The 26,676-nt window shown below is 36.7% G+C and overlaps 3 protein-coding genes across 8 annotated transcripts; 2 read left to right on the top strand and 1 right to left on the bottom strand.

Moving 5' to 3' along the window:
* Nucleotides 1-85: 85 nt before the first annotated feature.
* LOC126758938 (WD repeat-containing protein 61) lies at nt 86-1,580 on the top strand. The gene is made up of 6 exons (XM_050473425.1): nt 86-194; nt 262-303; nt 368-632; nt 692-930; nt 1,008-1,195; nt 1,260-1,580. The coding sequence occupies exons 1-6, from the start codon at nt 192-194 to the stop codon at nt 1,531-1,533; spliced, it is 1,011 nt and encodes a 336-aa protein (XP_050329382.1). The 5' UTR covers nt 86-191; the 3' UTR covers nt 1,534-1,580.
* Nucleotides 1,555-3,112, bottom strand: LOC126758954 (protein NDUFAF4 homolog). 2 transcript variants are annotated; one of them, XM_050473448.1, is made up of 5 exons: nt 3,015-3,112; nt 2,371-2,560; nt 2,219-2,310; nt 1,932-2,154; nt 1,555-1,870 (listed from the first exon to the last, which is right to left on the bottom strand). In XM_050473448.1, the coding sequence occupies exons 2-5, from the start codon at nt 2,513-2,515 to the stop codon at nt 1,755-1,757; spliced, it is 576 nt and encodes a 191-aa protein (XP_050329405.1). In that variant the 5' UTR covers nt 2,516-2,560; nt 3,015-3,112; the 3' UTR covers nt 1,555-1,754. The 2 variants fall into 2 exon arrangements, with proteins under 2 accessions (XP_050329405.1, XP_050329414.1); XM_050473457.1 differs by lacking the exon at nt 3,015-3,112 and having other exon boundaries at nt 2,371-2,576.
* On the top strand, nt 2,925-26,606 carry LOC126758871 (serine/threonine-protein kinase Warts). 5 transcript variants are annotated; one of them, XM_050473301.1, is made up of 8 exons: nt 2,925-3,060; nt 9,350-10,059; nt 21,094-23,305; nt 23,376-23,496; nt 23,564-23,679; nt 23,830-23,908; nt 23,974-24,169; nt 24,230-26,606. In XM_050473301.1, exons 2-8 carry the CDS (start codon nt 9,940-9,942, stop codon nt 24,674-24,676), a joined length of 3,291 nt encoding a protein of 1,096 aa, XP_050329258.1. In that variant the 5' UTR covers nt 2,925-3,060; nt 9,350-9,939; the 3' UTR covers nt 24,677-26,606. The 5 variants fall into 5 exon arrangements, with proteins under 5 accessions (XP_050329258.1, XP_050329276.1, XP_050329249.1 ...); XM_050473319.1 differs by lacking the exon at nt 2,925-3,060 and adding an exon at nt 3,314-3,376; XM_050473292.1 differs by lacking the exon at nt 2,925-3,060 and adding an exon at nt 3,371-3,447.
* The last annotated feature ends 70 nt before the right edge of the window (nt 26,607-26,676 follow it).

Below are 26,676 nucleotides of genomic sequence, written 5' to 3'. Positions count from 1 at the left end.
AAGTTAAATTTTACTTCAAATGTTTCTTATAAGTATTAATTCATTAATATGGTAATACCTCATATTTTTGCAATATGGTAAGCTTACATCTGGTTTTGTCAATTTGTTTTTATTTGGCATTTTGTGGCAGTAAGTGTGCGGCAAATTGTAATTATAATCTAAACTGTTGTTAGTTTTATAGAATTAAAGCAATGGTAGGTAGAAATTATAAATTATGCTTTAGGCCACTGTTATAACTTATATTTTTGAATGTAATTCTAGTTCTCCCTGTTGCATAAAGAAGAGGCTGCACACGACGATGGAGTAAGATTGTGTAGTGTGTTGTAAATTGAATATAGTTAATGTACAAATACGATTTAAATTTTAGATTTGGTCATGCTCTTGGGGACGCCTACACCCAGAAGAGGAACAATCCGAAAATAATGCTGACCCAGAAAAAGACCCGGACGCTAGTAATGATTCAATGTTCGGCAAAAAGAAACCTGACCCGGTTGATTTTATTGTGACCGGCGGACTGGATGATTTGGTGAAAGTTTGGGATATTCGAGACGATGATCAATTAAAACTACGTCACACCTTGAAAGGACACTCTTTAGGTGTTGTTTCTGTGGCTGTCAGTCCAGATGGAAAAAGTGAGTGTTAAATACGTTGAACTAATGAAAATAGTTTACAAAATTTTGTTCCTATTTAGCAATCGCGAGTAGTTCTTTAGACTCAAGCCTCTGCTTTTGGGACTCTAAAACTGGGGAACAAAAGCATTTGCTTTCGTTTGGGCCGGTTGATCTGTGGACTGTAGCTTTTTCTCCCTGCAACAAATATGTGATTTCGGGATCTAATGATGGAAAAATTTCAATGTATAGCGTTGAAACTGGAAAGGTGGAGCAAGTATTAGATCCCCAAAATGGAAAATTTACGCTAAGCATTGCCTATGTAAGTTTAAAAAGCAGTGCATTGAGCCGTATATAAAATTATAAAATATAAATTTAATGTCAATAACATAATTGTAGAGTCCAGATGGGAAATACATAGCAAGTGGTGCTATAGATGGTATTATTACTATATTTGATGTGGCTGCGGGCAAAGTGGCGCAAACTTTGGAAGGTCACGCCATGTCGGTTCGAAGCTTGTGCTTTTCGCCAAACTCGCAGATGCTGCTAACTGCTTCAGATGATGGGCATATGAAACTATACGATGTGTATGTACATGTATAATGTACACAGTTACCACATTTACTATGAGTTCTTTCAATCTTTTTATAGAGCTCATTCGGACGTCGCGGGTACTTTATCTGGTCATGCCTCGTGGGTGCTGTGTGTTTCGTTCTCCGAAGATGGCAAACATTTCGCTTCTTCTTCTAGTGATATGAGCGTAAAAATTTGGGATTTCGCCGAACGCAAATGCATGCATACATTTTCAGAACATAGTGACCAAGCTTGGGGAGTAAAATACAGTTTATCAGATGACAAAGTTATATCTGTATCGGAAGACAAATCTTTGAATTTGTATAATTGTCCGCCTAACATTATTGTTTAACATAACTCAATAAAAATTGAATATTTTAAATCGGTTTGATTTCGACGCGGATATTTTTAGCATTTATTTCATATTTGATAACAATTATTTCTACTTATAAACTATCGACTACATTGAGCTTTAACGCATTCCTCGAACGACTAAGTGTGGTATAACTTGTTGATAAAAGTAACAAGATGTGACCGGATAGCTACCGTTTTCCTAGTGCAACGGCGGGAGTATTAATCTTCTGATTTACTTTCAATTAATTTCTTACTGGATTGAGACAGAATACGTTCCTTTTGACCTTTATCTGGGATGTATACGTTAAAGCTTTTAAAATAATGAAGAATGTTACCTAAAAAAATATGGTTTTTATTTAAAACCGGCAGAACAGTTAGTTAAAAGAACCCATTTACCGACAACTTCTTCTTTCAATTTATAGTCTGACGCAATTCTTTGTTTCGTCCACAATTCCGGGTCGCTTTGATGGTCCGTTATGAATTGCATCGCTTGTCGCAGTGTACAACGACCTGCCACAACCCGTGTTGGTTCTCTGTGTCCATACTCGAAATCTTGTGGAGTTTTTCTACTTAATGGAAGCGGTTTATTAGGGTCTGTGCGTTGTGCAGCATAGTCAATCTATTTGTAATGAAATAATTTAATGCATTTCGAAAAATTGGTCATTAAGATCCATTTAACCCACAAATTTATCCTCGGAAGTTACATAAACATTTTTTAAACGATCATCCAACGCTAAATCTTTTTTGTTCAGTTTATCAACCAGCTGCGGATCCACTAAATAAATAGAAGTAATTTAAATTTACATTTTAAGTCATCAAATGATTTCATATTTACATTCAAGAGCTCGTTGCATATCCTGAATATTGGATTCATATTTCGGTGCCGGCACAGGTTTGTCACGCTCTAGTATACGATGTGCCCTATTTTCCACATTGAATCGGTTCATTTTATTCGCGACCAATGACATGACTTTACCCATTTTGTATTATATTTATATTTCTTTTGCGGTTTTGGTTTACGACACCTACAAAGTAATTGTATATGAAGTTACAAATAACCTAAAATAAAAGGTGAATTGAAACAGCTGTTTCAAGTAGTGTCAACTTCACAAACTTTAGGCGCTCAAATATTTCATATTCCAACAAGCATAAACTAAAAATAAAATATTGCTTTATGTCTTATGTAAAATTATATTTATGCGAATTATTAGACCAAATTTAAGCACTCTTAAATTATAATATAAGCATGTTCTTTAAGTAACTTTTGTGTTAAAATTTTGTGTGAAAGTGCAACACTGCGAACAATTAATTTTTCAGTACCAACGAGTGTATTTGACCGAATACATACTCGTCGAACGTCATCTCGTTGCATTCGCTATTGTTCATAGTTCTTTGCGTGTGCTCTAAACTTTTTACCATTATTATTTTCCAATTAGACGCGTCGAAATCGAACAAAAATATTGACAAAATATTATTTACTGTGAATATACTCTTATGTGATGTTTGTGAAGTGTATTTATGCAAGGTGAGAAGGAGTAAATTGAATTTAAAGTTGTGGAATTTCAGTGAGTTTCCCGAGTTCTGGTGTTCGTTCGCAATAAGAGGAATTCATTTGACCCCGTCTCCTCCCATGCGTTTGTCCAATAAGATATCAACGATACGAATGAATCTAGTACAATAAATTGCTCGCTGCTCTGTTGTGTGCTGTGCTCGCGCTCGACGTTCCGTGTCCGTGTGGCTAGATATCTGTCGGTCTGCCGCTGATTGTCTTTCAAATGGCTCAAATGCAACAGTTCCGCACGTGTAAAAAGTATACTTTGACAGTGAAATGAAATAAAAAAGTATATAATATACTTTACTTTTCCACTTTCGTCATATGTAAATTCTGTTTATGGAATGAAAACTCGAATACGTAAGCTTTGTTACAAGTGTAATGCAGACGGTGTGATAAATGCTTATTAGATATATTTTGATAGTGTGTTTATGTACGTAATGGGCACGTTAATTACGATAAGAAGAATTTTAGAATTAAATCGTTCAAACACGAGCCAGTGAAGAAAATCAAATTGAATACAAAAGTTGTGCACCAAAATACTGCAAAAAAAGGATATGTGATGTAAAAGAAATTTAAAAATCTATATTTTGCAACTGTATATACATACATGTAACTGGACATTGTTAACCAGTTGTGGTGTAACTGTCAACGATTCTAATGTTACCTCATTATCCCGTTTCCCATGTAAACTTATGGGTTTTAGGAAAATATAATGTTTGTTTCTTTTTTTAAGCAATAATTATGTGTATAAAAATGTACCTATTACATATTTTAAAAAATCTTTATACAAGTTCTACATATAATATTATCTACCGTATGCCGGAAATTTATTTATACTTAGTACATTTGGATAAGTACGTAAATATACATATGTACTTATGTACTCAGGAAGATTTTTTATGTCTTATAATAATGCAAAAAAAAGGATAAATTAGTTTTCATTATTGAATAAAATGAATTTAAGGATTTTTATTGTTTTCGCTATACAGTCGTGGCTACCAAATTGAGAATTGAGTTAAAAAATGCAAAAAAAAATACTTCAAGTATTTCAAACTGTGTGTAGTAGTACAAATAAGCATTCTAAAAAAAGAGGTCTTAGTAAGAGGAATGGATATAAAGTTTTGCTTCGACTTTCTAACGTGAATTTTTCTATAAGAACTCAATGCATAGAGATTAGCAGCAAATGTAATGTTTACTTAGCTGTTTAGGGGCTTAAATTTTATAATAAAAATATTTTGGATGTAAAAAAAGCTTTTAAAATATTTACTAGAGATTTTAAACATTACATTAATAATAGTTCTATGGACAACTGAGTACATAAATAATATGGTGAACGCTGAACAAAGCTGTCCTTTTATTATTGTCGGCTTTATATACGTATGTACACTGTTTAGCTCTTTCCAATATTTAAACAGATATGTACATACATATATAAATTCAAACAAATAATAGAATCGCCAAATTTTCTTTTTAATATTTTTATACTTCCTTTTAAAACACATTAATCTCATTATTTTGAACGTGAAACATTTAGAAATTAACAATAAAATGATTTAATCGCGGTGTATGTGTGAAGTTTAAAGGCATTGTATGAATATATGTATGTAAAGGGAAAAGTCACTTTTATTATTTTGTCCACAGCTGTATATATGTATGTACATACATACTTATTTTTGCCAAGAATCAGATCAAGTAAATACATAGATATATACTTGCATGATAAAAAATGCGCGCGCAGCCATTGCACTTGGATGGCAATAGTAAAAGATTGCGCTGCTTGCATGATAATTTGCAAATTGTGGACACCAATATAAATACATATATGCATCCATATATATGTATGTACATACATACGTCGTAAATATTTAAATACCTATGACACTTGCACGAAGGCACGATTATAACAACGGCAACAACATTTACAAATATTTCTACGATTATAACATATTCACAAAAGTAGCAACAAAAATCCATTCTATATCCCGCCTCCAACTCCATTTGCGGCGACGTAACCGGCTACAGTCGTTGCTTCTGCCTCTGTCACTGCCGCTGCCTACGCTACATTATCTAGCAAAGCTCCACTACGTCAACGCTTAACGCTAACAACACCGTCAGTCACACATGGCACACACCTACTATGTACATAAGTATGTAGTCTGCGCCAACCGAATGGCTAGATGGCTGTTGGGGCTGGTTAACTTGACGGGCCCGCAAGCAACGCTTATTGCGCTGGCGCATTCATACATATTTATATATTTATGTATATGTAGTATGTGTTTACAAGCGTTGGTAAACGATGAAAACATTTTTGAAATTCCATTCACATTCCATTATGCATTTCGAGTGCGAGTGGAGGCGACGCGGCAACGTAACGTGTATGTGTGTATTATGTATTTATGTGTGCAAATGTATATTTTTTATGCCTCTGTGCTAGTACATACATAAATATGGACATAATTTGTCGGCATTATCACTATAAACCTATTACTGGCAGGAGACCTCAAGGACCAAACAAGCAAAAAATAAAGAGGGAGCCAATCACAGAGTGGAGCGTGAATCAGCACATTCAGCAAAGAACTAGTAGGTGAATGGAGAAGTGATTACGTATCGCGTGCGATAATGGGGCGGCAATTACAAGTGGATTCTTTGGGGAGGAGATCGAAAAGTTTTCAACTAAGCCTTTACAAGTGATCAGGCTATAAAAATTGCAAATGTACATACATATGTTAACTAAAAATTCCAAGTGGGTTGGGGTTTAGTTACAAAGTGGACATTTGGTTACGACGGCTGAAAATGTGTGTATTTGGTGCTGCTGGATCGTTTAAGCTTTACCACGATTGAAGTAGTGGGGGTGAATTGTGTGCAGTGTGTATATGTGAGCTTGTATTGCATTAGTTTTGATGTTGGTATTTGCTTTGATCACATTACTGTCAGTGTTTATGGGTTTTCTCTTTCTGCATTATTGCTTTTATCTTTGGCAATGTGGAATGATGTCGTTGCCATTGTAGTACTCTTAGCGAAAATGTAGCGCTTTGCACTTTAATGGTAGGTATGCGCTTATGCACTTCATCTGTCAGCTATGTCATATTTTATAAAGTTTACAATTGGTCTCTCCTACTTTGAATGTGTGCGAAATAGTATTGCAAACCACTTTCAAATAATAAACAGTAAACTATACAGCAGCAACCAGCTCTAGGGAACAGCGGTACTACATTACGATCAGTAGCAGGAGTCCTGTGGAGGTCACATCATTTACATAATGAGGCGTGGGGCCCCTATCCCTCCCTATTTCAAAGAGGCTGTTGATCATATTTACGGAGCAGAGAACTTTCGATAGGCTTAAATCTTTAATAGTTCCTTGCATTACCTTCTTTATAAAAATCCATTTATTGAACTAAACAGAAAAATGTAATTCTCGGTTTTTGTCTAATTTTAATTAATCTATTTATTATACTCTTACAAAGAAGGAAGCGTCGAAGACTCTCTAAAATATGTATAGTATGTGTAGGTATAAACATATCTACATATATAGAAATGATCAGCGTGGCGAACTGAGTGATATACAAGTAGATCTGTCTGACTGTTTGTATATACGCAAATTACTCTCCCTGTTTACGAGATATCGGTCTTAAATTTTAGCCCATATCTTTTTCTTCTCAGAAAGCTACTTATTTGTCGAAATCGCCGATATTGGACTACTATAGCTTATAGCTGTCATGCCAGCTAAAGGAAAAATATCAAGTTTTTGTTGAGTGAGTTGAGTTCCAAATATACTCCAGAAATGCCTAGGCATTTTGTTTATCGAGTATCTACAAAGGGCTGATATTTTCATCATCATATTCCATACTATTACACCGATATATAGTATGTACTTCTACTTTCGTCTACCTTCCGTTTATAAAATTTTCGCTCATGCAGCAAGTTGGTATTTACTCATATACAAACATCAAACAATTATAGGTACATACATTATATATTGTGTATTTTCTGCTATGTTGATGTGATGTGTCAACTGGCAGTGTCCATTGTCCGCTGTCTGCTTATCGTCAGTGGTCAGTCAGACAGACAGGCTGGTGCGCACAGTTGTGTGATCGCTTGGGAGCATTGCGTTTGAAAGCTTAATTGTAATTGTTGTTTTAATTTGTTGTTGCTAGTGCAAGTAACAATTTCATATTGCGTGCGAATAGCTCATGAATATTTCATGTGTGCGTGAGGCGAGAATAAACACAACGATCAATGCAATTGAAAATAGAAAAGCGTAAAGCGCAAAGCGCAAAGGCGAGCCGAAGGAAAAGCAAGAAAAAATGAATGCACGAAGAAAACGCAGAACGCACAAATGCCGAACTTTGCAATAATTATCAGAAACAAATTCTATTTTTATCCAGCGCAGCGCTGCTCTAGCCAGCTTGATGTTTGGCAGAGATACATACATACTTATATACACACCCTAGTACGTACATACATACATATGTACTTACTATATGAGCTGTAGCGATCGCTCGGTTCTGCTTGGCGACAGTGTGTCGGTTCCTCCATTTCACTGTAAAAAATATTTGACCACGTAATGAAGGACCGGACCAACTTTTTTTTTGAAATACGTCTTGCGAAAGTAATGAGTAATGAGCTTAAGATAAGTTTTTAAAGCAAATTGTCATCGTAATTCATGGATGGAAGTTTCGAATGTAATTTGCCGCAGGTATTTTGGGGAAATTCGGATCTATTTTATAAAGTTGTACAACCCTGTGCCAGAATAAATACTTAAATTTTTGTTTTTGCTTTCTACAACTCAAAAGCTAACAAATATTTTATTCAAAATTAGGATTAAAAATGATTATCAACTTACTTTCAGAGAAGGCTCCTCCCTACGTAAATAAGTATAAATTTGTCATGAAAAAATATTGACTCAGACGGTTTTATTATTAGTATATTCATACCACAGATTTTTAGTGTAATAAAATCAGGTTACAATTTGTGAAACCACAAAGTCTTTCTGTCTGAATCAATGGATATATTTTTGTACCTGATGTAGATTTTTTTGCAATATGACGCTTGTGGATGTTACGTAGGTTGCCTTTTATAATTCAGGATTTTGCAAACTGACAACTCGCAAATTTTGACATTTTTGAGGTTGTTGTATATACTCAGTGCCATTTGTGTTGTTAACAGTAACTTAAAATATTCATCTCGGCTAAAAAATAGAATTAAGTCACGAACATTTTAAAGCGATTATTTTTAACAACTTTCGAAGTGGATTAACTCAGCAACCGTTCCATGAAAGACCAGTGTGAGATGATATGTTGAAGTCAAGCGCTGCTTCGAAACACTTTACTATTACATCGTGATGATTCGTGAGTTTATACCTATGAGACCGAAAGTAAAGAGCAGTCGATTGTATACTCTTTCTTGATTATCAAAATCAAAAAAAAAAGTTGTTGGCATACGAAGCAGTTCCAAGCAAATGGAACCTGATTTTCCCTGTTTTTTGGAGAAACTGTACATGTCGCAATTCTGAGTGGTACGCAACCATTGTTTGCCAGTTGTTTTTCATGAAATCAGGAAAACCTACCTCTGATGACGGATCAGTCTTTGCCCCGATAGAGCGGTCTTTCACACATCGATTTTCTGAAAGAAAAATGATTTGGAAAAACCATTGCTTGCAATTTCTGATCGCGTCTTAATATATATGTATGTATGTACATATTTAATTGCATACATATTGAAATTTTAATATGCTATGAGATCTTGTGATTTTCTTACTAGTTTCTATAATTGTTGTTCTTTTTTGTTTAGTTCGTCAAATATGTATTTAGATTGTTAGCAGTGTCAACTCAAATATTTCAAGCCGTGTTTGATTTATAAATTTACATTTGCCATTCGATAGCTTAAATGTTTATCTGTGACTCATAAAGTTGGCATCTTTTGGATACTCACATATATGCACATACATACATTAATTTTGATAAACACGCCCGCATAACTATATACATATGTTTGTACATACATACATATGTGTATTGTTTACGTATTAATATAAGTTCAACAAGTGCAAGTCACTGTACATACATACATACATACATATGTGAATGAACATACTTATGTATGTATGTATGTACAATGAGTGTGCATATCTCTCTAGCTGTGCTGATAAAATATTTCCAAAATCCTCACCCATAATTTATTTATTTTGCATTTTAGTTTACAACAACTACTACGAAACCGAACACCCTCTAAATATTCTATTTAATCTGACTATTTTCAGAACATATCAAGCTGCTGAATACCAAAAGCACGCAGCCGTCGAGAGGAATGCGCAACAAACCGTGTTTAAGTTTTAGCAAAATTGTTGTTGTGCCTTGTGTGTTGATAAAGAATAAATGAAAAGTGCAAATATTGTACAACAAAGAGCAAAGCGTTAATATGCTTTAGTGATGTGGATTATTATGCAAATTCCAGTGTTTTTAGTTTAGTGTCGCTGCCAGAATTTGTTCATTGAAAATATAAAAAAAGAAATACTTGGAACAAAAACTATACTACTTGAATGTGTGTGTTGTACCTCGCATTATCACTTACCCTTCGTTATATCTCGTACAAGTTATCTTGATTAAATATTATACTAAGAATACGGCGGTATCAGCTGCCGGCAAGTCAACTTAAAGTCTGAAATTATACATATACAAACATAGTTAAGTGAAACTGTAGTGCAAAATTTAAAACGTGTCCCAAGTTGAAAGGGAAGAAGAAACCAAAAACAATAGAAACGTATCTGAAGACAACAATAAAGGAAAACCGTAAATTTTTTGGTTTTGTACAAGTTAGTTGTTTGTGATATGACTGCTAAATATCACAAGAATGCATCCAGCGGGCGAAAAAAGGGGTCGCCCCAAAAATAAATACACAGCTCATGCCCTCGAATCTATCAAACAGGATCTGACACGTTTTCAAGTACAAAGGGACAATGGTGGAGCACAGGTGAGTGAAGAAACGATACATACAATTGTTTAAAAAAAAAAATAGAATTAAGGAGATTTGTCCAAGTTAAGAGGAGTCGAAAATTTTGGCTATGGAATTTATTTTAAGTTTAGGTCATTAAATATGTAATACATGTTTTTTTTTAATTTTTTTAATGGTTTTTGAAAATATATCGTTAGTTGAACGAATTCCTCCAATCTCTGTGTAGTCACTTCTTTAAGCTGATAAACGAGAAATGTATTTAATCTGAATTTATGACAGCATATCAGGATAAGACAGACATTTTTAATTTTACTCCTAATTTACTTACGTAAGTAAATGGCTAAAACGACCAGTGGGTGGAAAATCTTGCGGCTCGTGTTGAACAATAAACAAACGCCGGCTCTGATGTTTCCATGCCAACTAACTGCGTTTATGACCAGCAACGTTGTATTAATTATACGAATCTCAATGTTCACGTGTTAAAATTTCCACTGTGTGCCCATGAACATTTCGGTTTACTAATGGCATCTTACTTACATACTATGTACATACAAATCGGCACATACTCATTTCATTTCGAAAGAACTAATTTTAGTTGAAGGAAAGAACACTACTCTTGTCATAAAACAGCTGTTGAAAGCGTTGACAAGCGGCAATTTCAGTATTAAATTTATGCATGTGCATAAGTCTATATGCATGCAGCTTAAATTAACCTGTGTGCATCATAAAGTGGCCCACATGTGATCTGACGAAGCAAAATCAATTTGAAATTTTATGACTTTAGCGGCAGCTACTGTTTTTACAATCGTTATTTACAATAATCTCTGCTCAATGGACTTATTTTATGGCTACACTTTTTGGTTCTTATTGTTGCCTTTATCAATATGTGTATATGGTATGCTCATCATGTTGTGGTTGTTGCCACAAAATTTCGCATGGCGTAGCAACTCTGTGGTATAAGATGACAGTAGTCAATAGCGAATACGTTGACGTTTATGAGATTTCAGCGAATGGCCGCATCAAGATGGTTTTAGATTTGCAGAGTTCCTCTATAATCGATTTCTGTAAATCATAAAATCTACAGCCGAAACCGTGAACTTTTTCTTTTGCAATTTTGCTCCATTATTTTCATAGCGCTGTATGCGGCATGTGCATGCATGGGTAGCTAATTCCTACAGCTGTAGCAAATTTATAATTTACGTTCTTAAAAATTTGTGCAAATATGTTTTTTAAGTGCTAATCATAAAATTTATGGATATAATTAAGAGTTTTCCGAATATAACCACATTGAATGCATTATATCTCCAAAAGTTTACAAATACTTGGTACAAACAAATTCTTAAAACCAGGGCAAAAGTACTCAAACTTTTAGGACACAAAATTCGTCATATCGCGAGAATAATGAAAGTTCCGGATATGACTCAAAACCGTTAACAAAAGGAAAATTTCTCCGAAAAGTTGACGAATATAAGATTTTTTTAAAAGAAAACGATTTTTTCGGTCAACTCCGCGACTTTTCTAGTCGGCGTATTGTCTTATGAAAACATCTGCTTGAACTCCTCCATTATGTTCCTTAACTGCTAGCATACGGGCACTGTGTAGATATTCGATCGGTGACATCAAGGCCATTCTGTTATAGTCCGGTATGCAGTGTTCTGGCATGTCTGAAGCTTCCTCTTCTGTGTTGTACTGCACCCAGGCGACGTCTGTAGGAGAGCTTTAAGCTAGTTATAGCGAGAAAGCGAAAAAGGTCGGAGAGACAGCCGTTTCCTTTGGATACATGCCATCCCTGCGGAACCCCCTGTTTAATTTTCCTCAATATATAATTTTTTACCTCTTAAGTACGGATGATTGCCGACCGCTCAGGTAGTTCATAGTCCACCTTCAACGTAGAGCGCAGAATTTTCGTCCTCAAGTAGCGTTGTGTGGTTGACTGTCAAAGGATTTTGATAAGTCCAGCACTACCAGGAGCGTTGTTGTTGTTGTTGTTTTAACGGAAATCTAATCCCCGTTGGGATGGTAAATGTCATTTGTGTTGTCGTCGATGTCATCTAACGGTAGGCCCAAGAAACGTGCTGTTTCGACCAGGAGCGTCCTCTCACAGGGTGGATTTTGTTTGAGGTTCCGGGCTTTTATGACGTTAAGATGGGATGCTTTGCATTTTTTGGGAGCCATGCTGGTGGTTTGCTAGATTCAGGTGGTGAATGAAGGTCAGGAGAAGTAAGGTCTCAAGTGTTTTCACTACTGGTGAAAGGGTCGGTCAATATGTGAGTTATCTGAACGAAATTTAGAGAGCGTTTTTTCTAATAACGCTGCATCTTTGTGTTTAGACTGAACAAATTCGATTGAAAACTTGCCCTAGGTCCCATATAACTAAAAAACCTTAGGTAGCTGACGGTATTATCCGGCTTTAATCTTTGCAAGTTGCAAGAGTATGAAATGTTCGGTTACACCCGAACTTAGTCCTTCTTTACTTACTTGTAAATTCATATTTTGCTTCTATGCAAAGATTAGGATTATGCAAACTTTGATAAATATCACGTCGTTCTTCTCCGACATATAAATTTGTATGTTGATTGCTTAAGAGAAAAAACTTCGAATAAAATTACAATATACATACATAAGTCCTCCAAATATGGCGACGAACTAAATACATCACATTCATACACGTAAGATTGCCTTATGTGAGCGCCCATAGCTGTTTTGGCCGGTGCCGCCGTCCCTGCTACTGCTGCTGCTGGCGCTGCTGGTAATCACATTGAAATTCAAATTCGAAATTAGAAATACACTTTCGATAGCGCTACATTTGGTTGGGCTGCATTACGATATTGTTGCTGTTGTTGCCAGGGTGTAATGTTGACGTTGTTTTAGTCGTCTTTTGTGGCCATGGTGCGGACTTGGAAGCCAACATTGTCGCCACAATCAAACGTCAAACGCAAAAAGCCGTCATACATGTAAAAATGTGTATGTGCGAATGTTGATTGTTTATGATTAGTGATGCCTAATGCCAATTTGTACATAGCTATATTGGTACATACAAACATGTGTACGTATTTACCAAGAAAACAATTATAAATTCGAGACACATAAACGATTTATTGAAAAGAGCCAAAAGTTTGTGGTCACCAAGGTATTCTTTGAAATATAAAACGCCCACACATTTCACAGCAATTAAAGACACAATTAACTTATCAACGCATTTTGCACAAAATTGTGACAAATAAAAAATATATATATACATATCTACAATACATACATACATACATTTGTATGTGCATACGAGTTCTTTAAGCGCTGCCAAAAACCTTTTCAAATAGCGAAGCGGACGCCCTCCGGGTGAGCCCACAAAATATTCATTTATTGTTCGAATAAATAAAAATACGTCAAAACAAAAGGCAATTGTAATATGTATCTTTATATGCGCGATGAGACTAGCTCTCCACAGCCAAACTTCTGTACAAAAATACTTAAGTAGACATGCACACTAGCAGTCAATGAAGTGGCTCCACATTTCGCGTATTTCGGCGCCTTCTTGTTGGAACTACATATTGTCCAAGTCCATATCATCCATTTCGGGCCAAAAGCATTCGGTTATCATTGAGCGGTAGCGATTCCCATTCACATTAACCTGTTGGTCTTGATCATCACGGAAGTAGTATGGCCCAATGACACCGCCGGCGGCCCATAAACCGCAACAAACCGTAATTTTTACGGGATGCAGTGGTGACTAATCGTGTACGTGTGGATTGCTGCCTGACCAATAACGGTTAATAGTTCAGCCAGAAATGAGCCTCATCGCTGAAGATGATTTTTCGATGAAAACCCGGATCACTTCCAAGCTGTTTATGAATATACGACGATTCCGGTGGTCAAGCGGCTTCGGTTTTTGCGTCTACTCGATCTTGTAAGGATGTAGGCTGAGATCTTTTTGCAAAACTCGCCCATTGGCGTCACACAGATGCCGAACGCTTGAGAACGACGTGTGAGAGACTGATTTGGGTCTTCATCAATTGATGCGCTAGCGGCAGCAATATTCCCGACACTACGGGCACTTCTTTGTCTCACTTGTATGGGAACATTTTTTACTGTGCCTGTGGTTTCAAATTTTTCAACTAAACGCTCAAATGTTCATCTGACCGTACGATTATGACGACCATAAATTGGACGTAGCGCTCTTAAAGTTGAGCTTACTGACTAAAGAGCATAAAAAAATGGTGTCGTTTGCTGTCCTTGTCGGTCTACTTTTGTAACGTCCCTATTGAAAACCCCTTTATAAAACATCAAACAAACAGCTGTGACCATGGAAGTGACATGCATGTATCTTGCGTAGTGTGCCGATTTTGTTGTTCGCCAGTGTATTGAAAACCATGAATGCATATGTTGCTTGTGGCTGTGTGTGTAGAAATAGCAAACAATTATTGAATTTTATTCTACTCTGCTCGGTTCTTAATTCTAAAATTCTACAAACATGCGGACATAGCAATATTTTTGTGCTCTGATCACATAAAAGCTTAAATCGATTTTGTGAAATTTTGCATTTATTTATTTATATTATGATATTTTTATTTTTATTTCAAAGAATTTTTTTTAATAATGATTGTAATATGGTAGTTGAAAAATAATTTTCGTATTTCTAATTTTAGAGTCAAATTGAGTAAATTTGCAAGAAAGTAATGCGAAGGCTTCTTGATTTTGTCTTGTGGTTAGGGAAATAAAATATATTTTTTTACTTTTTTTTAATCAATATTATATTGAATTAGCTACAAGTATATTTAACTACATTTGTCAAGTTTAAGAGATATAATTTCAAACAATAACATGAACAGTTAGTGATGTACTCAATGAATTGGCTAATGTCAAAAATACTATTTTGATAAATTTTGAGTTGTGCCGCTTTCGTTTTTACTGAGCGTTATGTCTTTGCAATTATGTATAGCTTATTTGCATATTTCGTCTGTTGTATTGCAGCTTTTGTATTTGTGTAACGATTTAGCTTATGTATATTTAAGTTTTGATAAAGTATTAAAATTATTTTCTTTTGCGAAAAATCATTTTCAGTTGGACGCGAAATTTTTCTGTATTAAATTCTTAGGAATTCACAGCTAAAAATAACACTCTTTCTACACTTTGCTGCTAATAGCAAAAAGACATTCGCTCGTTGCAAAACTAAAATTTATTATTATTGCCAAGATTTTTTGTTTTTGGCTTTTTTACTTTTTTACTTTTGACGCGAACGTGAAAAAGGCGACCAACGCAACGAACAGTTTTCAGGTTCAAAGTTATTTCGGCCAAGGAGATATTGTATTTACATACATGCATACATATACATATGTATGTACATACTATATGTGTATGTGGTATGTACGAGTGCAGGCAAGCGACATTTCAAATCGCACAAAAAGCATAAATGTAAATAATGATTCTAAGCCATTGCGCGCGTATTTAGATAAGAGAGCAAATATTATCAAAAGCACAAGGCAATTTTTTAAAGAATGCGAAAAATGCAAAAGTAAAGACAAACATGTTGACTGCAACTGCTCCGGAAGGCAAGCGTATTGATGAGAAATTGAGAATATTGAAAATATTAAACATACCGCATTTGACTAACCTTTAAGTTACCATAATCGGTTAGCTGAAAAATAATATCAACAATTTTTCTTTGTTTTCATCGCTACTTTTGTATGTATGTATGTGCGACAATTGATATTTTGTAATAAACAAATTAATTTGAACTCATTCCAAACAATTGTACAGATACTGGTTCAAGTTAATCGAACATTTGTGCTTGTTTTCATGCAATAAAATCGAATTGTTTCAATGATTGTAATTCCCTAATCCACTTAATTGCGTCTAAAAGACGTAGCCAGTCTTAAGTGCTATTGATTAGAACCAATTAGTGTCATTGTAAACAATAACAGTTAAGACGCCTACGAGTAATTAGTCAGATAAACTATTTAGTGTGTGGTTAAAGTAAAAATAGACGTTCTTTGCAGCCCTGACACATATTTAATCGATGATTGGGGGTTAAGCTGCTTGCCCTACTTTCGATTTACTTTCGCACTTTTGCATAAAATAAAAGGCAGTAAACAAGTAGCAGAAGCCGTTAAGTTGGTTTACCATTTACATAGTTCGTTAATTATTATTATGACTAATTTAGGAACTCTCTCTCTAAGCAATATACAGTATTACGAACCCAGGTCTCAAATTTCCTGATTTTTAATTTTTTTTATTTAAGATCAAATTCAAAAATTGAAAAATATCGTCTGATCAGAATTTACACGGATTGACAAAAAAAAACTTTTGTTTTTTTTTTATCGCCTTCAAAATAGAGTCCTCAGCCAATACATGTATTCGAACACTTAATTCAATTTTCCATACTCTTGTTATGGCCTTCAGTGCCGTCAGCGAATTTTGTTTTTTTCCGATTTCAGTAAATATTTGGAGCGCTATTCGTTAACTTGTTGGACAGTTTCGAATTTAATTTCAAAAACCTACGTCTCGTTGCTGTTGTTAGAACGGGTACCTAATCGCCGTTAGGATGGTAAGGATTAGGTAAGTTGTCATCAACGTCATCCAACGGTAGGCCCAGGAAACATGCTGTTTCGACGAGGTCGGGTCAAAGGGAGAAGGGTGTAAAATGAGTAGTGTTAGCAGGGATGCGAAGAGGTGGCCAGTGTCATGTCGGGGACTCATTGCACGCTGGACATACGTTTGATATATGTATCAGGGTCTATTCTGAATAAGTAGGAGCTTAACCTGCTACAGTATCCAAAACGACGCTACGCAAGGCTCACTAACGTTTCTCGCTGCAACTCGAGCTCTTCGATTGCAATGGGTGGTGGTTTGACCGCAAGTACGCCATTCACTGAGAGGGAGTCGTTGAAAGGCTCCACTGTGAAGGGCGGTCAATGCATGTCGAAATTTGGTTGCGTCCGAAGTCTGGTATTGTTTTATATCGTCGACACAGTTGAGGAAGGACATCTCGGCTCCAGTAATGATGGTATTAATGAGTCCAGGATCCTCACCTACATTATCAAGAATGTCTTTTACTACCTTTACTCGGCGTCATTTTTGTAAAAGATGCAAATCTTCTGGTATAAATCTAACATCAACAGATCTCTTGCGTTCTACTCTAGATCAGAAGTGATCCAAGTTTTTAGGAATGCCGTTGAAGGTGGATAGAATTCCGGCGTATCCTTGACGATCAATAAGATATGTTGAAATCCTCTGCTATATCTCTGCTGTCAACACGACGATTTTCCAGCACTAGTTCTTTAACTTTTCCGATCTTTTTTAATTAACAGAGCTGGATGGACGACTCGCGTGAGGAAAGTTTTCTATGACTTCAGAACCCAAACTCCTTTTCTCACCTGAAAGATTATATCGAATGATAATTATAATCGAAAAGCTACTTGATATAGCCTCCCAGTTTCGGAGTTCTCGCGTACTACTTTAATTTTCAAATACCCTACCTTATTTTATCTTATTTTTTAGCAATGTTAATCAGTATTATCACCATGAGATGCCGTATCTTGCTAATTACATTTGGAGATATCTTCATCGCCACCATTATATCCACTGTGCTGATTTACATCGTAAAAGAGCTGCTTGTTGTCCGTCTGCACTGTCTATTTTGCTCAGCCAATAATAACAACAACAACAACAACAACAAAATTCATGGATATTTTCATTTTCATCTGTTTTGTTGATATCCGTAACAGCGTAAAAGGGAAAATATTCTTTTTACCTTATGGCCGACTAATTTGTGGACCCTCTGTCTGTTGTTATTTTTGCACCATTTACGCTGCGGCAAAAGTATGCTTATTTATTTATATATGCATGTACATATTGTGTGCATGTATGTATGTATGTATGTATGTACTCACGTGCAGCAGTAAGTTGGCCGTCAATTGTTGGGGATTGCACGGCGCAGCAGCAGAAAGACTTGTCAAGTCGGTCGACATGTGGATGGTGGAAAAAAGCGCAAGTTTTGCCAGCATTAAGCTAGGATACTCGCGCCAACCAAGGTTCGATTGCATTTTTGTGCTTTTGTTTTTTAACCAGTTTCTTCTTCATTTTTATGCGATGTTATTTTTATGATATCTCCTTTGCTTTTTTTTGTTTTCTTTCTTATTTTCTTTTTGTTATGCTTTAAATTGTATTCTTGTATATTGTATATGCCCTCGAAGGGATGGACCATTAATATATTTGAAGACGTTTCCACGAATTTCCATTATCACCATGAATGAATAAAGGTAATGTCATCAAAGATCTCAGAAAAGTCATTTTTTATTTAAAAAATTTTACATATCAAAGTAGCTTAAAAATCGAAATCTTTATTTAAAAATCTTTATCCTTCGATCATTTCTTCCCTGACAAATATGTATATCTAAGACGCTCGTGCGAAAAATTCGTGGCGATCGGTCCAACAGTTTTGGAGAAAATTTCCTCACCAACTTTGAAAAAAACGTTTCGCAGTTTTGGAAGCCGATTACACTAGGTTGAAAAATGCCTACAAATATGATCATATGTCCGAAATATTTGCCGAATCAACTTCGAAACTTTCGAAGAGTATTCTCAAATTCTGCTTTATTTTCGATATTTCAAATATCTTTACGTTCGATATTGAAAAAATACAAAAATCTATTTTATTAAATTCAGAAGTGGATATAACCTCTTAATCTTCCAAACTCCAATTTGCTACAGAAAATAAAACGCACCTAGTATCATGTCATCGAGGGTATAAAAACTTTTCGTCCGACTCACGATACATAATTTCTTGGTAGTTTTATTTCGGTAAAGCTGCTGCATCGCACATTGAGTGTAATACAGTAGCCAATTTGAACCGAGCTAAACAGTGGAACGAACGGCAAACATTCCCATAAATTGAAAACAATTCGCGAGGTAACACAGCCGAACAGCCAAACAACCACAAAGCGCCAAATGGTTGGTGGTGTGAATAGAGAGACGCGTGGAGGGTGTGACAGTGCAGCAACGTTTGGCACAGTACCAGAGCTTAGCTGGCTTGACTGTGTCGTAGCGTGATCGCTGCACATCTGTTGTGTACTGCTCTTCTCCGGGTTTGGGGCATCTCATCTATTTTGCTCTTGACTTTCAGGAATTCAATGTATGAAATTATTACGTGACGGCAAGAATTTCCCTTCGTTCTTTTGCCGTCTCGTGCTGTCGTTTCGTCGAATTCCAGTCGGACAATCGTTTCGTATGCGATCGTCTGTGTTTCTCTGTTTCTTGCTTACGGTGCAGGCGTTTTCCGCGGAGTGACTCTCTTACATTCACTAATGCGAGATCATACATATGTACATACATATGTGTGTGCTTATATGTATTTGTTCCGAAGAATATAGTATTTTTGTGAGCTGATATGTTTCATTTCAGTGCATTTTTTCTGCATGCGCATACAAATGTAAATATGTATATGTGCATATATGTACATATGTATAAATATCTAAAGAATGTGTAATATTCGTTCCTTTATTTAAAAAAAGGAAATTGACTTTCTTACGAAGTTTCAACCATGAATTTTGGCGAATCCTCCGACCGCAATTGGTTTTAATCCCGCCATAGAATATCCAGAAGAAGTCAGTATATTTGTTGACATATTTCATCTCTGATAAGGTAACAGAGATGTGACTCTACATCAACGCTTCAATCAGATGTCTGCAATGGTGCTTTCTTTGGAATCATTGTTACACTTTGGCTAACCCGAACAAAGTTCGAATACTCGTAGTATTTTACTATGGGTATTGCCGGCTCAAGAAGCCTCTTTTCTACATGGAGATCAAGTGATTAGATCTGCATACATTTATATCCGAATATCGATCACATCGCCTCAATAGCGCACAGCAGGATCCTGAAATTCAGCAGACATGGGATAAAGGGACGTATACAATAGATCTTAGGTCTCAGTGTAAACCTCAATTTTTTTCTAACCAAACATAATCCAATCCAAAACCTTTGAATAGTACTTTTAAGTGCTGTCGACACCTTTTTTCTTGTCGCTCTGGTCAATTCGGTCTTCTAATAAAAGCAAAATGCTCGTATCGTCTGACAAACGATCGCTTGTTCACTTCCTTACGGGAACTTCACATTTCACTGGTATTCTAAATGAGCTACTGTGCTCGCTCGGGTCCGTATTAGTGCGATATCGTTGCGACACTGCTCAGCTGTGTTTGATTGGTCGGAGCGGTGCGAAGGAATGCAGTAAGGTAAACAACGCATAATCACTGGCGAATCTGGCACACAAATCTTGCGCACACGCTTGCCGTTCTGTCAGTTTTATCGATTTCACGAATTCCATCGCACATCGCATAACTTCTTTTTAATTATATTTTTTTGCTTGTTGCGCTTTTCTCCTTTGCATATTTCTATATTAATCCAAATATATGTACATACATATGTGAGTATGTTTGTTTCTTAATTTTTTTCCATTGTTGTGTTTTTTTGTTTTTTTTTTTTTTGTGTTTGCTTTTTTTTTATCGCTCGTTTGCTAATTTTCTGAATTTGTTTAGTTTTTGTTTTCATCACCATATTCTTAGGTGTATCTTTGGTATTTCCTTATTTGTGATTTAAACTGATCATCTTGTTTGGATTGCTGGCACAAGAACCGGCATACCTCGGTATGCTCATGGAATGTCTTTCATCTTTTGACACTTTTTGTAGTATAGAATTCTCAATGAAGCTTCTACTTTGTCTTCTCCCACTTTCAATACGGTTTTGTGATTTCTCAAAACAATCTGAAAGGTTCTTTGGGTATGATGTTGTTGTTGTTTTAACAGGTACTTAATCCCCTTTAGGATGATAAGGATTAGATAGGTTGTTGTCGACGTCATCCAACGGTAGACCCAGGAAACGTGCTGTTTCGACGGGGTCGGAACAAAAGGAGCAGGGTTTCAGATGAGTAGGGTTAGCTAGCAGGGCATGCGAAGAGGTGGCCAGTGTTATACGGTGGTACAGGTCTATTTATTTTTCTATGCTCCTCGAAATTATGCCAAATATTCCTTTAAATGATTTAATGAACTTTATTTATTGCAGAACTTCCCACCGATGCGTTACAATGCAGTCAACGGTGGTCGCTCCGATCCGCCGGACTACATGCATGCCAAGCTGATGGAACCCATGCCTGCGGTATCGCCTTTACCTGTTGCACCATCACCGAATCCCCAATTAAACGGACATGTGCCAAAAGTTCTGCCACCCGGCCTTATTTCAGCAAAATTGATTCGAAAACCAAGTATCGAACGTGAAACTCCGCTCAATTATCTGCACCGATGCAGCCCAGCGTTGGACTCTGGGGCAGGCAGTTCGCGATCGGATAGCCCTCATTCGCATCAGCAAGTCACAAATGCCGGACGCGTCAGCACAGGACAATATTCGCCGTCACCTTCAAGTTTCAGCGACGTTGGCCCACCAGCACCACCGCCACGGCATCCAACAACGGCAAACTCCGCTACACCGCCACCACCACCGCCTAATCAACTCTACAAAAGGCGATCACCTGCTAATACGAGGCCAGCGGCAATTACACCCAATCCGACAACGCGTGGCACCTCGCCGGTTATTTTGCGGAATGGCATCAAAGCCCAACAACAGCTGTCACAAATGAAGGCGCTAAGCTTATATCAGGCTGGTGGTAGCGCCGTTGAACCGCCACCACCACCGTATCCTATCAACACAGTGGTGGTGGCTACGTCAGCGCCACCGCCCAGCTACACCGCCTCCATGCAATCCCGTCAGTCACCCACGCAGTCACAATCTGATTACCGTAAGTCACCAAGCAGCGGCATCTACTCAGCCACCTCTGCCGGATCGCCCAGTCCTATCACTGTGTCAAATAGCGCGATACTGCCACTGCAGCCGACTGCTGTAGCGCGTCCGCAGCCTCGTACCTACGCGCGCACTCAGCAACCAATCATCATGCAGAGTGTCAGATCGACGCAGGTGCAAAAGCCGGTTCTGCAAACGGCTGTGGCGCCACAGACACCGGTCTCGGCCTCGGCTTGCAATTCGCCTGTACACATCATGCCCGCGCCACCCTCATACCCGCAAAAATCTGCTATTGTTGTGCAACAACAACAAGCAGCTCAACAGCAATCGCCGCTGTTGGCTGGTGGCGTCCCCACCACTCTCAGCACCGCAGTGAAGTCATCGACGCCCACCACACCGCCGCTCATTGCTAACGCGTTGAACGGTAGTGTGGTGAGCAAGCCGATATGCATTGAGCCGCCTTCTTATTCGGTGACGATGCAGGCGAAGGCCGCACAGCATCACCAGCAACAGCAACAAACATCGTCAGCACAGTTGCGCGCTGCAGCGGCTGTAGCGTTGGCTGCACAGCAGCAACAACAACAACAACAGCAGCAACAAAAGCAGGTGTGCTCGGTGCCAGTGCCACGCCAATTGCCGCCTCCGCCGCCCTATCAGAGCACACGCGCTGCCGCAGCGCCACCGTCGGACATAAGTGGCAACAACAATCCGATGGATATGAAGGCAAACGGCAAGGCAGCAGCGGCACTGCACAGCAATATGGTAAACAATAACCAAATCATAAATAGCAACTTGACAACAACACCGCCAATACCACCGGCGAAAAATAGTGGTGGCAGTGGGGGCACAACTAGTTCCGGCAGTGGCGGTGGTGGTGGCGGCACATCGCCGGCCGCATCTGGTGGTGGCGCTGTAGGCAAAGGCGGCGAGAAAATCAAGCATGCTTCGCCCATACCCGAACGCAAAAAAGTCTCCAAGGAAAAGGAGGAGGAGCGTAAAGAATGTCGCATAACACAGTACTCTCCACAGGCGTATAAATTCTACATGGAGCAGCATATCGAAAACGTTATCAAATCCTGCAAACAACGCGCCTATCGTAAGAATCAGCTGGAGAAGGAGATGTCACGCATGTGCTTGCCGCAACAGGCGCAAGTGGAGATGCGAAAAATGTTAAGCCAAAAGGAGAGCAATTACATACGCTTGAAGCGCGCCAAAATGAATAAGAGCATGTTCGCGAAGATCCAAGACATTGGCGTGGGTGCGTTCGGCGAGGTATCGCTGGTTAAGAAGATCGATTCAACGCATCATCTGTACGCCATGAAGACGCTACGGAAGGCGGACGTGTTGAAGCGTAATCAGGTGGCGCATGTGAAAGCAGAACGTGATATTTTAGCGGAGGCCGACAATAATTGGGTTGTTAAATTATACTATAGTTTTCAGGATAAGGAAAATTTATATTTTGTGATGGACTACATACCGGGTGAGTGGCTGAAAAAATTGCTATTTATATTTTAAATAATAATGTTTATGGTTCTCTCTCCACATAACAGGAGGAGACCTTATGTCTCTTTTAATTAAGAAAGGCATATTTGAAGAACCGTTAGCGCGATTTTACATTGCCGAACTGACATGCGCTGTTGAAAGTGTACACAAAATGGGTTTTATTCATAGGTTTGTATGGGTTCATTCGCCATCAAAATTTTGTCTTAACCTATAACATCTCCTTTTCTCATTTCAGGGATATTAAACCTGACAACATACTCATCGATAAGGATGGTCACATAAAACTGACTGATTTTGGATTATGCACGGGATTTAGATGGACACATAATTCAAAATATTATCAAGAAAATGGTAAATTTTAGCACATATTCAAATTAGTCATTCAACAATATTTTAAATATTTTAATACTATTGATAGAATATTATTTTTTTCGGAATTGAAGTTTATATGAAGTTTTAGTAAACAAAATTGAAAATGCAATAAATTTAATATCTGTCTAGGCAATCATTCGAGGCAAGATTCAATGGAGCCGTGGGAGGAGTATTCCGAAATCGGACACCGACCAACTGTATTAGAAAGGTAACCACACATACTCTTACCTACCTACCTAAGTAATGTTTTACATATATCGATCACTCTCTTAGGCGACGCATACGAGATCATCAAAGAGTATTGGCACATTCATTAGTAGGCACACCAAATTACATCGCGCCAGAAGTGCTCGAACGGAGCGGTTATACTCAACTTTGTGATTGGTGGAGCGTAGGTGTTATACTCTACGAAATGTTAGTCGGACAGCCGCCATTCTTAGCTAATACACCAGTAGAAACACAACAAAAAGTATGTTTATATATTATCTCAAGTGATTCATGAAACTAAATATAACTGTTGTTATTTAAGGTAATCAATTGGGAGAAAACTCTACTCATACCGCCGCAAGCAAAACTAACGCCTGAAGCTACTGACCTAATACGACGCTTATGCGCATCGGCCGACAAGCGTCTGGGCAAAAACACTGAAGAGGTCAAAGCGCATCCCTTCTTCAAGGGTGTTGATTTTGCTGATATGCGGCAGCAAACTGCTCCATATATTCCAAAGATTGAATTTCCCACAGATACGTCCAATTTTGATCCAATTGATCCAGATAAATTGCGTTCGAATAATTCAAATTTAAGTGGGGATGATTTTGCTTATAGTGACAGTCAGTCCCATGGATTTTTCGAATTTACATTTAGAAGATTTTTCGATGATCGATTCAATTCTGAGATGACAGACGATCACTCAAGCTATCAGGACGTCGGAAATACAACACAGAGCAATCATAATGTAAACGAACAGTTTATTTAGTCATTTAAGTAATTACAGCAAATAGAAGGGAAACATAATTATACTTTAAGTAATGATGTATGTAATTAGTTGTGTAGGTATGGTAATTGATGAAATGTCACAAAAATCTCCTAGCATGATGTTAATAAGAGCAAAGTTACACCTGACTGTTTTTGCAATATTTATTATAAAATAGTATCACCCACCGTTACTAAAAACAAAAAGTAGATGACATAACGAACAGGAGTTGCACTAAAGATTTGTATGTATGTAATTTACCAGCTGGAATATATGAACGGTTCTTGTAATAAATATGCCACGCAGTCTTTACGCAAATTTTTTTAATGTACTACAGTATATTAAACTATTTTCGATCTTGGCTTGTGCTCGTATATAACATATAACAAAGTTAAAAGATGCAAAAGATTGTCGCAAGAATTCGTTATCCGTTCATATATACAAGTGTAAATTGTTGGTGGCAATACTTTTTCATATAAAAAAATTGTGTAATAAATAAATAGTTACGCCAGCTGTTGTCCAGCTGTCAAACTGATTTTATAATTAATTGGTAGATATTCATTTGACATATAAAATGGTTTTAACGAAATTTAATATTACAAGATATTGAAAATTTTTTTCATATATCGATAATGTACTGAATCTATAGTAAAATAATAAAAATAAAAGGTGTTGATAGTAATTTAAGCGTTGAAAAATTATATTTTTGTACCGTTAATATATTTGGTTTGGTGTAGAAAAAATTCTAAATGTCAATTAGAAATCTGCAATCATGCATAAAGAGATATTTATGGAAGCTTTACAACCAATCTATTAAAACTTTGAAAATTGTGCCTTACATTAAAAACAACAATTAATGATAAACACTGAATTATTTGGGTGAAATTAGTATGACTTTTTGTATAGGATGATAATGCGAGCGTACTAAAGTCCGGCGACTCAATTTATAAAGTTTATATCATTTTGGAAACTATACATATATTTGACGAATTTAAAAACAAAAACAAAAGTATAAAATTTGTAAAAGTTTGAAGATAGTACTGTAAAAGTGATCTATTTCAGCAGGCTGGATAGAAAAAAATTTAATTGGGAAGCATGTGATGAACTAATAAAAGTTATTGTTGGAATTGACTGTAAAGCAGAAGAAACAAATGGATTAAGTAGAAACTAAACTACGACAAACTTCTAATCAAATCACCACTGGCCTTAAAATATTCAATTAACAATATTATATTAATATATATAAAAGATATATGCACTTATGTCAGTTTTAGTACATGTAACTAGCCAAATAAGCAGGTCTTATACACCACTTTCGTTTAACTGGCAATGAAGCTTTCTGAACTTGAATGAATATACATACATTTGTTTCTGACAAATACAAAAGATTTGCTCAATAACTACGAGAAACTTTTAATGATCGTAATGTAATTCACATTAATTTATGAAATGCAGTAATGGAAACGGTTGCGCCGAACTTAACATTTCGTCAATTCATATTCATATTATAAATGTTGCGCTATTCTACAATTTTAATAAAGAACAAATTTATATGTATATATATATACTTATGTATTTATTGCATTAATAATTAATAATGTTAAACTTGTGAACGGCCAATCGCTGAACAGTTGAGAGAAACAATGAAAAATATCATAACCTTATATATATTTACATAAAATATTTGTAGTAATAGCTAAGTTGTTAGACTAACTAATTCTAACTGTACGATAATTTACAATAGCACTTAAGCAGTTAGCATTCATATAGTTTAACACACACATATGCATACATACATACTACAATTACAAACTTATACTTTACTCTAAACTCATGTGGCTACGCAAAACCAATTTTAATTGTTTGAGCTGACATATCCGCATTTTCAATTTGTGAAACAATTTCATTACGTGCAGGCACTGCATTTTTTTTTGTTTTAGAAAAGTTTTACACCACACATCATTACATGCAGTTAATTTCTTGATTTTTGCGACAGCTTCTTG

Source organism: Bactrocera neohumeralis, chromosome 2 (assembly GCF_024586455.1).
Source record: "Bactrocera neohumeralis isolate Rockhampton chromosome 2, APGP_CSIRO_Bneo_wtdbg2-racon-allhic-juicebox.fasta_v2, whole genome shotgun sequence".
Taxonomy (NCBI): domain Eukaryota; kingdom Metazoa; phylum Arthropoda; class Insecta; order Diptera; family Tephritidae; genus Bactrocera; species Bactrocera neohumeralis.
The sequence above is the reverse complement of the archived record's forward strand: the minus strand, read 5'-3'. Positions and strand labels throughout refer to the sequence as shown.

Bases quoted from the DNA above. Each gene is read 5' to 3' on its own strand.
- LOC126758938 (XM_050473425.1), top strand. The intron at 633-691 runs GTGAGTGTTAAA...GTTCCTATTTAG, and splicing joins TGTCAGTCCAGATGGAAAAA to CAATCGCGAGTAGTTCTTTA. The intron at 1,196-1,259 runs GTATGTACATGT...ATCTTTTTATAG, and splicing joins CATATGAAACTATACGATGT to AGCTCATTCGGACGTCGCGG.
- LOC126758954 (XM_050473448.1), bottom strand. From the start codon at position 2,515: ATGGGTAAAGTCATGTCATTGGTCGCGAATAAAATGAACCGATTCAAT. The intron at 2,311-2,370 runs GTAAATATGAAA...CTATTTATTTAG, and splicing joins TATGCAACGAGCTCTTGAAT to TGGATCCGCAGCTGGTTGAT. The intron at 1,871-1,931 runs GTAAATGGGTTC...ATATTTTTTTAG, and splicing joins ATTGAAAGAAGAAGTTGTCG to GTAACATTCTTCATTATTTT.
- LOC126758871 (XM_050473301.1), top strand. From the start codon at position 9,940: ATGCATCCAGCGGGCGAAAAAAGGGGTCGCCCCAAAAATAAATACACA. The intron at 23,497-23,563 runs GTTTGTATGGGT...TTCTCATTTCAG, and splicing joins AAAATGGGTTTTATTCATAG to GGATATTAAACCTGACAACA. The intron at 23,909-23,973 runs GTAACCACACAT...TCACTCTCTTAG, and splicing joins CGACCAACTGTATTAGAAAG to GCGACGCATACGAGATCATC.